The 13388-nt window shown below is 44.7% G+C and overlaps 2 protein-coding genes across 2 annotated transcripts in view; one reads left to right on the top strand and one right to left on the bottom strand.

The window, feature by feature from the left end:
- The window catches only part of LOC126567958 (MOXD1 homolog 2-like), a 507834-nt gene that overhangs the window by 342567 nt on the left and 151879 nt on the right, over positions 1–13388 (top strand). The gene's annotated exons all lie outside the window — the stretch shown is intronic.
- LOC126567933 (MOXD1 homolog 2-like) overlaps positions 1–13388 on the bottom strand; it is a 52260-nt gene that overhangs the window by 32409 nt on the left and 6463 nt on the right. The window contains exon 2 of the mRNA XM_050224303.1: positions 5069–5224. Coding sequence (XP_050080260.1) covers positions 5069–5224 — 156 coding nt within the window. The remainder of the gene's footprint in view (positions 1–5068; positions 5225–13388) is intronic.

Here is a 13388-nt window from a genome sequence, read left to right as displayed (position 1 = left end):
CATGAAATTTTATCTGTTTCGTTCCATGGTACACGCTTTATCAATTGGCGGCCTTCGGACAGGCGAACTCTTCTGTTTTCGATGGTGTGGATTGCTTGTGGATAACAGCTGCACTTTTGCGATTTTTTTTGCTTCTTTCTCTCACGGCACGCACGAGAGAATGATTACGAATGTTGTAGACTTCTGATTTGGAAGCGCTTTAAGAGCATAATCTTTACTAAAACGTGAATTGTTCGGGCACGGTTTGGGCAGGGTGGGCATGAGAGAAACCACGTTCATTAAAACAGACATACAAAATCACATACAAGGTTGAAAAAAATATTCATACCCCTACGGATCAAAGCTTCTAAGCACATATGACTTCTAACTATAGAAATAAAATACAAATTAGAAATAAAAACCCTAGAAAACTGGTAGCCGAAGCGGCCAATTTCTATTAAACAAGCCTAAAAAGACTAGAAAGATATTTCACAGCTTAAGAGCTACTTTACTTTAGCTACTCATTGCATTGGATCAGTTGAAACGATTCTTCTGTCTCGATCGTGACGTTATTCTCTAATCAGTACTGATCGATTCTCGAGTGCCTTAATGTGAGAGTTTTAATGTCATTATTGACTAGGTCAGTCAATTTCTGAGCATTTCCTTCGCCCTGGAGATCCGACTTGTTCAATTCAAGATCTTCAAGAGAGGTGACCATGCATCTCCAGCTAACTATTGAGTTATTTATAGAATTTCTGCTACGTCTAAAGTCCTATAATCTGTTATCCTTAACTCTATCCTGCCTGTTGTCTCCCTGTTTATGTCCTCCCTTCAGATTGCTTCTAGATGCCTAGACGCTACCCCCTGTCGAATCGATCCCCCCGCAGTTAAATGCTTGTAATCTGGTAGATGTCATTTACGCCGACTTCAAGGCAACGTTCGACTATATGTCCCACCAGCTGATCTTTGGCATGCTGGAGTGAATGGGGTACGGAGGACCCTTGCTTCTCTGATTTTGTGGCTACCTAAAGAACCATTTATACAGGGCAATTCTAGAGGAGGTGCTCACCAACCCGTTCAGCGTCAAGTCAGGTGTTCCTCAGAGTAACGTCTTAAGCTCTCTGCTGTTCTCACTTATTATCTCGAACTGTATCAAATGTTTCCCACCTAACGGATGCCTGCCGTATGCTAATGGTGTAAAGATTTAGATTTAGACCTTCAGCAGGCCAACAAGTTGCTGGGCTTCATCGTCCGAATGGTATTATCGGTCGGTATGAAGGACCGCCATAGTGATCCTCGCACGTTGCCAATATATTTCTCTATAACATTGGCTCTTCTACATTGGCTCTGGAGTCCTCGCTACGAGGGAACAGTCCAGATGGAATTTTGAGCTGGTTACGACCTCTCTGCCAATGAAATGAGCCAATGAAAATCGCAACTAACCCGACGCTGATCATGGGACGCTAGGAAATGGGGAAGTGCATTCGGTGCTCGTGAAAAGGGAATTTATTATCATACCCGTCATCGAAATTCCATCTTTATTTGGTTTGGATAAGAGGGTGGAAGTAATTGAGAGTATGAAGGAATGGGAAACATTTTAAGTGAAGCGAGCTTTTACTTGGACTTCAGTCAAGTCTCCCACCTAAAAACTCCGATCTGCGCGAACGGTGAGAATGCCGACGACGAGACGGTGCACATTTTATGAAATAAATGCAAACATATTTGATTAAAAAAATTTTTTTTCCTTGGAACGGTGAAATGGGGTAGGATTGGCAATGGCCGAGGTGGGAGGTTTTCTTTTTGGATGAATGAATTCCACGCATTGAAGAGTGGAATGTCGCACCGTCGTGCCTTTCTCCATCCTTTCCTGGTCGGTTTGCTGCCCAGCAAGATTTTGGTTTGTTTTTTCGATCAGTTAACTCCGGGAAGGATTTCCTATTTTTGTCCTATTCCTATTAAGCACTTCGATAGAAGAGGTGTGCGTAAAGAGGTGTATTCGCTTTCATTTATTGTTATTTTCGACCCTCGCTTCGTGTGTTGTATCAGTGCACATGTTAATTTCAATTTATATTCAAATACTATTTCTTATTCGTTTTTCCCTGGTTCGGTTAGGATCTCCTGGTTTAAGGGAAAGAATACTCCCCGCACCATTCATTTCACCCTACTTCCTGATAAAGGACGCTCGTTCCGATTCGGGACAGCAAGCTAAACAGCAAACCAAACACCACCATCAGGCACCCATAGGGAAGCATGGGTGAGATTCCTTATTTTCATAATTCAATTTCCAATTAGAAAACAGGATTTTGACTATTCCGACACCTTAATCTACCCTGCTGGAACGGGGTGGTTTTTATCTCAATTAAATTCGGAGAGCTAAATTTTGTCGATCCACCACCAATCGGGCCCTCTGTGTCTGGTGGCCACCGATGCCACCGATGCAAACTTTGCCACCCGAAAAGAGGACTGCAAGTTAATGGAATTTGCCACTCGAGAAAGCGGTGCAGCTTTTGCCGACGTGAGGGTTAGAGTACCGAAACCCCGGAATTGAAACCCTAGAAAAACCCTCACTTTATCTTACGGTGGTGAGTGTGAGATTTTGGAGAAGTTATTAGTGCGTCGAGGTAAGGGTTTTGGGCGAGCTTAAGGATTTCACGGCCCGAAACGAGGACGTCAGGGAGGGGATGGAGGAACTTCACGGTATCGGTTCAACACATAATTCCAACATCCTACAGTACCACGGATTATGATTGAGTTTGGGCCGTAATTGAGTTTGTGGTTTGAGTTGGCTAATGGTCGATCCTGGTAGGATTGCTGAAAGCGGTCCTTCCCACAAGAAGGTTCATCTCTTGTTTTTTTTTGGGGCGAAAGAAGATCCATTTTAACAAGATTAAGATTCGGCCAGATATTGGGAGGTTCTATTTTGTATCGGATTTCTTCATTAAAGGCTAATAGGCATAAGATGTCTTGATAGATTATCTCTTATCCAAATCACTTTTGCCGGTCAGAAAATCGGCAATGACGTTTTGTCCTTAAAGTTCGAGGTGCAAAAAATACTTAATCCTCAAAGTTCCTAAGGTTAAAAGAACAAAAAATGATCGTACATCAATAAAACACACCAGTGCTTCATACTAGACTCTTCACACCTGATTTATGATTCTCGCTTCGACTGCCAAATGCCATCCGGCTTAAGTAATCTGATTCCACAATGCAAGCTGTCAACAATGCTCATTCTGTAAGGATGCGGGAGAACCAACCGAAAAGTGGTACAAATTAATTACACAATAAATAAAGCATCATCTGAGTTTAATGCCGACAGTGTAGGCCTGATCGGCGACATTCTAAAGACGCAATGCCTTACCCACCCTAGCGCACCCTGCATGAACTTTTCAACTGTCATCGTAATTCCAAACTAATTGGAAAAGTTCCTTGTAATTCGCCCAGTCCCCCTTTTGGTGTTTATTAACGTCCCGCGCTTGAGTTGCGAAGAACAAATTCTTCAAACCATCTCGCTGGTTGGATAATCGAAACACATAGCCACACACACACACATACACAGACACACAAAATGGGAAGCTGAGGTTTGTTGGTTTTGGTGTGCGATTCGATAGTTGAAGCTGCAAAGAAAATTGGATTCATCTTTCACTTCACCTGGGTTTTGTGTGTGACGGTGGGTATAACAATGAGCAAATACCAACTAGTCTGAAACAAGGGCTAGAAGCGTAAACTCCGTACTGATTGGAGCATGAAACAACTTCCCCCGGTTTTTCGAATGCAATTCTTCCCCCATGAAGGAAGATTACAATGAGGCAAACCGGGGCGCAGAAGCATGGTGTGGCAAAAACTTTTCTCACCCATCTGCCGGGGAATGTCCTAGGGTTTTCCGATTTTGCAAAAGTTCCAAAACACCTAGCGTCGTTTCGACCCCACTCGTTGGCGCTTATAAATCGCTTCCGGGAAGCGATTGTCCACCGGGCCCGTGGTGGTGGGGTTTAGTACGTTGGTTATCCACGCTTTCCTATCACATTTCCGGATTTGCCTTTTGCTTGCAAAAGTCAAACCGGCGACTGCACGGGTTTGATGCTCTGTCGATGCAACCGATGGACGATGAATCTATCGACCTTCGAGTTGCCTGGACTTTCCTGGACGGACCGATGCCAAGCGCAAGGTGATACACACCGACGATATGCAAATCGATTCGCTCCAGAAGGAGGATGAGTCCCACAGGAATGGCAGACACAATCAAGCCCGGTTACGTCCATACGATTCGCAAGAAGATGGCAATCGTAACGAACGAAACCTGATCGGTGAAATCGGTCGGTTGCGTTCGGTGTTAGTCGATGGTTGCTGATGGCAGTCCAGGCCACCAATGTCTCCCGGACATTGAGTAGCTCCATTTTGCTCCAACACCACGAGTTCTGGAGGGCGATGCTGGTTGGTTGCTGAACTTCAACGGGGGGTTTTTTATCGTTTGATCGTTATCTCGGGTTTGGCTCTACTCCTGCCACCCTCCCCGATCAGCAATCTCACACACACAATCGCATTCACCCACCCAACCAACCACAACCACCCAAATCCTGGGAGACTTTCTGGGAGAAGATAGGCGGTACCGTTGGGAGGAGCGACCCGTTGTCTTAACCCGACAGTGGGAAACCCATGGAAACGGAATACGGCGCATCCCCTTCGGACTCTGATTTATGGCAACAGTTTGTAAACGATTAAATTTGAATCTAGCAATGGTCTCTCGGTCAGGTTTTCGGTCGGTTGTCTTGGTCAGAGATCTCCGAATCAGCGTACCGAACTTCGAACGTTTCCGCCAACGACTGAACCACCAACCGACGCGGATAGCGGTGAGGTTTCGGCGTTACAATCAAGTTTCGAGGTATTGCGCCCGCGCTCTTGAAAGATGTCAAAGTCAAAATGTACACCCAAATTGGCTACTTGTAACTTTGTGTCACGCTGGAACGTCACACAGCCGCTATTGGCGCTAAAGTGGATACATGCTGTGGAGCACATACTCGAGAGGGTAACTTTGCCCGTACGTGACTGAAATGCGTTCGAACACACACACACAGATACTATGCACACTTACCGTTATCGGGAAGTCATCCTTCATATCACAGGTATCCAGATTGCGCTTAAATCTAATTACGGTGTGGGTTGTGTTCTCGTACCCGAGTAGCAGCGTGTAGTCTTGCGAGGAGTCGACAATTGGTTCACCGTCGCTGTCCGGTCGGATGTGTCGATCCTGGGGATATAGACGAAAGAAAAATGGAGGACATTAGTGAGAGTGGAAAGAGCGTTGAACTTCAATTGCAAGTATGTGACCTTTTCTGGTTAATTTGTTTCTATTACATGCGTGTTTAATTTTTATTTTTACGGTGATATCCCAACTAAAGTTATCAAATTCCACGTTTTAATATTCAAGAAGATAATTATTGATATGATAAAATCGTTGTATCGGTTGAAGGATGTTGGGGAATGAACTTAAAAAGGAATCATCTACTGCTCCATCTATCCACTCCTCAATGCTAATTGATTAATTATGACAAATCATTAGGACCTCTTCAATCTGTTGAAATAAACTGCCTCCTAGCTACAAGACAACAAACGCAAGTATATCAATAATGATCTCAATCCCAAGCAGTCGCACAACTCGCCCGTCAAATAAACTGCAAAATCTGTGACAACATTATTGCATCAGATAACGTCACCCATCGAACCGATGGACACGAAATCGGATCGATCTGGCCACAAGCTAAGCAATGCCTCGTCAGTCAATTATATGGTAATTCATTTCCAACGTCCAGTGCAAAAACCTAGTTCGCCTCGCTTACCGACTTGGCCGGCGTCCAACATTGTGTCCGAAACGGGCGCGAGAGTTGGGTCCTCAACTCATCAGCAGCTCCCAACCTAACCCCTTGCATCATTCATTCGATAATCCGTCACATGCCGGAAATGGACGTACCACCGTACACTATTCTTCCGCGCCCGTCAGCTTTCACTCGCTCCCCCCTCTCCCTCTCTGCTGTTCGTTCAATTATCTTTGTGTTGCGAGTATTTTCATTTGTCCCTTGTCGAATCCATCACCATCGACTGCCGGTCGCACGACAATTAGCGCAAACCTCATGGAACAATAATTTCCGTTACAGAAAGGCAGCTCGCGCTGTACGAGGATTCACCCCAATTCCTAATTACGAACTCCTAGTCGTTCGGTCGCGCAACAGCCGGTCAGCGAGTGGGCAGGTAAGCGTGGCGCCTAAATTTCGGCAACCGTAGGCTACTTGCAATTTTTGACGCTTTGTTTTACGGAGTGGGCCAAACGCCGGAAATTGCTCGTCATAAACATCATGCTTCCGCTGACAGCTGACACAGTGGACGATGGGACAGTGTGTGTTTGTGTGTTTGTGTGTTTCCCAACAGCGTGGGCAAATGACAGCCAAGCATCCTCATTACCCAAGTCGACTAGGTGGTGGGTAATTGTTCACACAAATTGTCGAAAATGCCTCGTTGACGCATGTCCGTACAAATATTGCACGAAATCACGCTTGCTTTCTTTGGCGCCCGAGGGCTGGTGAAGGCATTCGATTGGCAACTAATTTTCCGGCCTCGCTGACCATTGTAACATTAGTGGAAAACCCACTTCCGTTGTGCCCGATTGGCACGGAAAGCCCGCTGTAAGTTTCCGGCCACAAGTAGTGTGGCTACCTCGGTAAAATGGAGGGATACTCTTACACATCTATTGCTGGCAAGGCTCTGTAAAACACGGTGGTCACATAAGTGCAGAATTTTCCGCACACACACACACACTCCGTGACACGGAAAGGAAAAGTGAAGGTCCGTTTGCGCTAGTTTATTCACGCATGATTTATGGCGGAAATAATTGCTACAATTTGTCATCGCCATTTTATTTTATGGTGGCGCACACACACAAAAACATCGAAACACATCATACAGGGAAGTGAGGAAAACCAAATCCCTACCCTGCCTGACACCAATCATCTCCGGGTAGGGACGGAGTTTCCAAAAGCGTTGGCACTTCTTCTACGCGGCCGGTCATTATTGGCCGACGCGGTGGCTTCGAGGCAGAACCGATGGTGAGCAGCGAAAATGATGGACAGTAATTTATGTGCAGGCCGTGTGGACGAGATTTACGGGGATACCAAACGGTGAAGGTGCAGTCGGTCGCTACGGAAGTCTTCCCCGTGGGCGATTAGATTTGATGGGTGTGATAGCGTTTAAGATCCAGCCGGGTACGGATATCGTTCCTTAATCGACTGGCTTTAGTGTGCGTTTATGTCCTGACCGAGTGGTTCCGCTAAAAGGACCAACAAGAGTAGGATGAGATGGAGAAGTAAGCTTGATAGGAACCAATTTTCGGAACTGATCGGTGAGAAGAATTACAAGAGAAGGCGTTCAATAAAGCAATTTTTTACGTTGAGTGCGGTTCCAACGTCACTCTTTAATTTCATGGATTGGATCGCCCGCATGGCTCAGGGTTGTCCTTGGATGTAAATTATCTTAAAAGCTCTTGTCGGTTTACCTCAAGAAAGCTTTCAAAATGTTGGGAAGTTTAAGTTAAGTTACTAGAACGATATTGTCTTGAGATCATTGAGAATGTTTTACCAAAAATCCTTTTTTGCAATAAAATTCAAACATGCACCGCATACTTTCAGACGGTATCAAATAAAAATTGCTTTGCTCATGATTTCACCGACTCTCTATGACTGAAGGCTCTATTCTGAAGGCTCTGTTCTGAAGGCCCTGCTTGATCGTTTGTCAGATCATTGCTGGAGTGTTGCTAAGTGGTCTGAGCTCTTTCTCTCGTGGGTAAACATACAAGATATTGAGTGAGTTCAGAGGTCCTTCACTAGGTTTACTTGCCGTAAGTTATTGAGGGATTCAGCCTCTGTTGGCGACAGCGACGCTAATCATAACATGCCAGGAAAGCGGTTCAAATCCCATTCGGATCGTTCTTCCGCAGTGAGGACTTAAAAGGTTGCTGATAGAAGAAGCATCTTTGCACTGATGCGATTGTGACACTGGTCTTTACACGTCAGGAACGAGGATGGAGTTACATCCATACCGTTTCCAGTGAGGACTACAAGAATCCATTCAGAACCAGAAACTGAATCTCAAAATCAAACCAGTCAAGGACCGCTTCCATCGACACTCATCACCATCGACAAACATTGTGCCATGATCCTTACTTTGAAGTGATCTCCCGCCATACGTGCATTGTAAACTTATTACAAGCACTTAATCGTTCTCAAGCGTGTCAACTCAGCCCGGGCTACCATTTCTACCACTCAGCCGCGGTTTGCACATCACAAACTTCAATTAGTAATGCAAATACAGGCAATAATTTCTCGCATTTCCCGTACGCAACTGCAAACAATTAGCAATAATCTGCCCCACAGTCACTAGCACCAGCAAACTGTGCCTCGTTATGTTACTGCATCCCGTAGCTTTTATGTTTAATCTGCTCCAGTTCTCGAGCCGAACCGGCACGGAAGTAACGGATTCACTTAAGGCCGGGGTTGTAGCGCGCGAGTTGCCGTTTACATAAATCATGACATTTATTTTCACATCAATTTGGTCGGGATACGGGACGGGTGACTTCCGATGTCGGCCGCTTGGTAGGGATGTCACTCCGGGTTTTGATTCGGTTTGATTACACCTCCATCATCATCGCCAGCCTTGCACGGGTCCTTTCTTAATGGACTCTCGCATCCTCTGGTGTGTAGTTGTTGGTTGCATGTTTCTGGTCTGATAACTCGATAAAACACGCTGCCACGTTGAACGCAAACGGTTTAGAAGAAGTTAAAATTTCATATCAAACAACATGTTTGCATTAATTTAACTTTCGTCGGGCGGGCTAAAAATCATCATCACAACTCACCCAGCGTCAAGCTCTGCTGTAGGACACGTTTAGGTATATGTGTGTGTGTGTGTATATGTCGTGTAGTCGCTCCAATGCTGACTTTTCCCGGGGCCAGATCAGGAAATGGCACGGCGTGGGCGAGCACGGGTACAGGAACGGCACGTATGAGTATGTAGTAAAACTTGTCCTCATCGAGCTTGCCGAGTACTTGGGTTGTCTTTCTAAAGAGGATCTCGACTTTCCGACATAAAAGCTATTACGAGTGTACTTAGCAACTATATTACAACAACATCATGATTCGACCTAGTAGTGGTAGTAGTGCTAGCACCAGCCGAGAACTCTTAGCGTGGAAAAGCTTGTCTGCTTCTGGTAAATACATTTACTTAAACACACACAGAGCAGCCGCTCGTTCCAACTAACTTCCCAGCGGAGAACACGAATTTGCACACAATCCGCACCGAACCGGAACGATTCTGATAGCCATCGCCATCCGTAGCACGGAGACTTACATGCAACACGAACGGTGAATGCGGATGTCCATGTTTTCCTGGAGGTTAAAAAAACTCCAACTACCCGTTGATTGTTCATCGTGCGCTGTCCCCGTGAGGACACACCGTAAACATGTGTCGTAAAATCGTTCCAATAGCTCTATTTTCTATTAAACGGTGAGCATCTCGCGTATCCTGCAGACTGTCCCCTGAAAAAGCATTCTTCTAACGTTTGAAAATCGGAAAAAGGACTACAGATGTTCCTGAGATTTTTGCACCAGGACTTTATGTTAAAAGCATGCGCCTGATGTGTAGATACCCTCCAACTTACGAATTTAAGGATTCGTAAGCTTTTCCCTCATACTCCCAAAAAGACGGGAGAACAAGCCATCAAACCTGCCCACTGTACTTTGTCCAAAAAAGGGAAAGTTAAGCTTCGCACGGCAAGTTTGTTCTCGCTTTCCAGCGAGCGTCCATTTTTGTTTGCGGATTAATTCATGTGCACCGGAGCACAACGGGCAAGCAAAACATTTATCGTGCACTCACCCATCGCCTTCAAACGCTGGTCGCTTTTAATATTCGAAACGGAGTAAAAACCAACAGCGCCCAGCAAAAGGAAACAGCAATGACACATACACATTACATGCACCTTCTCGCCCAATATGCCATGTAGTGGCGATAATGCGATTTGGCACAACATCGTGGCGAAAATGCGGAAATACCCCCCGAACCTAACGCTCGAGGCAGTTGGTTCCTCGAGCAGATTCGTCGAGGTTTCTATGCTGCAAGTTTTCCAACAAGCAGGCCTACCTTGCGGTGTGCATGTTGTTGTCTGCGGCAGGTGCGCATTCTGACACCTACCAGGAATGTTTGTGCCTAGGCGTGTTGAGTTTGGAGGAGGGCAAAAGCGAAAACAAAAAACAGGAACCTCCAGACAACCAGGTGAAGCTCAAGCGCCTGTGTATCACTTGAACACGGTGCGGGTACGGTTAGCACAAATAGCTGTTTAGTTTCATTAGGCTTCTGTTTCCTGTTCACAACTTCATTCGCTTTGTACACGAACACGACTCCTTGGTACTGGCACTGCACCGCTCGTGAAGGTGTGTTTTTCTTCCACAGCACGAAAGCCTTCTGACCTACCGCTTCTTTCGCTGTGAAGAAGTGCGCTTGTACAAGTACAAGAACGCACGCGAACCCACCCATTTACCCGAGTGGCAAGCCTCCTGTATATGTTTTACATTTTAATGCACCAGCTACTTCTGCAACGTCCTGCAATGGAAGGGTTCGGTGAGGTGGTTTTCTTCTCTAATGCTAATGCAACGAAACCCTTGGGCCAGTTTTTGCATGTGTACTTAGGAAGAAAATGGTGGAAGAAGCTTCTGCCGGTAATTAAAGGCTTCGAGGTTTGCAGTTTACTCAGCGAATTGGGGACGTCTGTTGTAGCCGTTCTTACGTCAGACATTAATTGACATTTTCGTTTTCCTAGTTATGACACCATGCGTCAGCACCAAAGCTTCAAGAATTCTTTCCAAAGTATCCAAATCAGGAATGGTGGAAATAAAAATCCGGTATTTGCTGAAATACAGTACACAATTCATTAGATACCTATAAATGAACGTATACATACAAAAAAAAACGCACACCTCACGCTATATAAATGATGAAGTGGCCATTCATTCATTCTTATCGGGCGCCCGTTATATGGGGGATCCAAGGGGAAGGAATCTATGTCAGCAAAAACAGCCAGCCACAGAACCTGGTATCGGTTGGATCCCGTCCACTCGTATGTGGCCGTCCTCCCGCTCGTAATCGGCATTGCGGGGGGTTTTATGACCGGAAAGATAGACTCTCGACGCAAAAAAAAGCGCGTTCCGGTGTGCTGCGTTTAAAATATGCCCGCAATAAAACCCAACCCGGGAACGGTCGTCGCCCATAAACGTAATCACACGCACACACAGTAATACGGTAACAATTTTTCATTTATTCCAATAGATTGTTATTGCTTTCTTCGCCTTGTTCGTGTGCGAAGGGGAAGCGTTGTTTTGAAGTTGGGGCCAACAAAACGAGCTCCATAACGAGATGTGTTGGAGTCTGGGGGAGATTTCCCTTATGACTTGATGTGATTGGCCTGTGGGGTGATTCTGATCGATGGATCGAACCATTCGATTCCGGTTATCTGTAGGATATGGAAATTGTGGGAAAATTCCTAAACGACCCAAAACTGTAAACCTTGCTTGCTGAGGATGTAAGGAAGTTATAGCTCGGGTTTTTTGTAGAGGACAATCTGCTTCACCATAACAGGATGAGTTATGAGTCCAGTTTTTATTGGACGTGGATTTGATGTAATTTGGGTCACCTCTCCGTTCCTGTAAAGGTTAGACGACTTTACACAGCAGAATTATGTTTATACTGCGCTAATTGTGATGCTCACCCGTATCTATGTAAACGGGGCCAACTAATTAAAACCAACGACGACTGTGTAATTCAATTGCGCTTCACAATTAAAAGCTCATCCGTTCTGCTAGATTAAACACGATTTCCCTGCTGTCAAAAAAAAACTCCTTTTTATCGCTTAACGGAGACATGGAGGATCTGCACAAGAACCCTTTGGGTTCAAAAAATCTTCCATTCCATAAAGGTAAAAATACAACTTTGCGAAAGAAAATTACGGGATGAAAAGAAAACATACAGACCGTTGTAACGGTTTCCTGCAAACCTACCACTTCACCTGCACCGTTGAACCTGCCACCACGGTAAGGGGTTAAAATTAACTAATTATCATGTTTAAAGTTATTCGAGCGAACCAACAGCACACTCACCACACAAACACACACAATGAACCCCTCAATCTGCTTTCCGTCAACAAACTGGTCTCTCACTGTGTGTGTGTGCATGTACAATCTTGCCTCGCCAAGTATCCGTGGCCCAAATTTCACTTAACGGGCCTGCGTTTATTAGTAACGGCCCACCGTGTTCGCGTCACATTGCTTCGCGGATTCGTGCAAAGGTTAGCGAATTTTTCGCGCTGATTACTACGGTGGAGAGTTTGTTTTTTTGCTGCCACGTTGCGTTTTTTATCATTTTTCTTCCTTACCTGTACGAGAGTCCTGGTGCGCTAGTAGTAAAACCTTTTTGCCCATAATCGGTCTGGAGTGTGATCTCGCTGTCGGAATATTTTCAGCCCGTCCTTATTTCTAGTTCGTCCTCGTTTGTTTCTTTTTACCTTTGCACCATGTCCTGACGCTAGCATTTTTAATAATGTAAATTTGGAAAAGCTTCAGCTAAATTTGCCACCACTTTGTCCAGGGTTCCACCAAAGTTTTGTTATAATAATTATGCACGAAGTGTTTCTTTTCGGTGTGATTGTACTGATGCTTTGTGTTTTTAGTGTGCTGCCCATGCCAACATTGTGATCTGTTTCTTTTCAAATCGTTAATACGTGTTCACAGCTCCGTATTGCCTGACCTTATTGCTAAATTAAATAATACTACTATTGCAACGTAAGACCTTAAGACCGTATGTAAAGCCTCGAATTAACGATCAGTAAATAAGCAACAAGGTAAAGCGTTTAATATATGTTAAATCTTATGTTTTTAGAAAAAGCATTGCACATCCAATATCCAAAAAATCTAGGCAATCTGACATTGGAAAACTGATTCAAGAAAATGCATAAACGTCATGCCAAATTTAATGTACAGAATTTAATCCTCTGGCCCTTAGAACTGTGAATTAAGCTCTTAACTCAATTCTATTCGTCATGGCCATTTCTTGACCTTGACCAATAATTCTTCCAAGGTTGAGCATGATGTTTGCATGTCCCAAGAATGATTGATTGACTTTCCGAAAATTGATCTCCTTTCCTACGAAAAATCAGAAGTTAGTTTGCTGTCATTCAGCGATCCTCCACGAAACTGCTTCATAATAAGCACGATATCAACCTACCTAGGACAAACTCCCAGTGCAAAGAAACTGCAGTAAAAAAAAACCATCCAAAAAGAACAAAAAACAAGCTGATTTTTATTTCACCTAAACCAGAAGCT

Source organism: Anopheles maculipalpis, chromosome 2RL (assembly GCF_943734695.1).
Source record: "Anopheles maculipalpis chromosome 2RL, idAnoMacuDA_375_x, whole genome shotgun sequence".
NCBI lineage: Eukaryota > Metazoa > Arthropoda > Insecta > Diptera > Culicidae > Anopheles > Anopheles maculipalpis.
The sequence above is the reverse complement of the archived record's forward strand: the minus strand, read 5'-3'. Positions and strand labels throughout refer to the sequence as shown.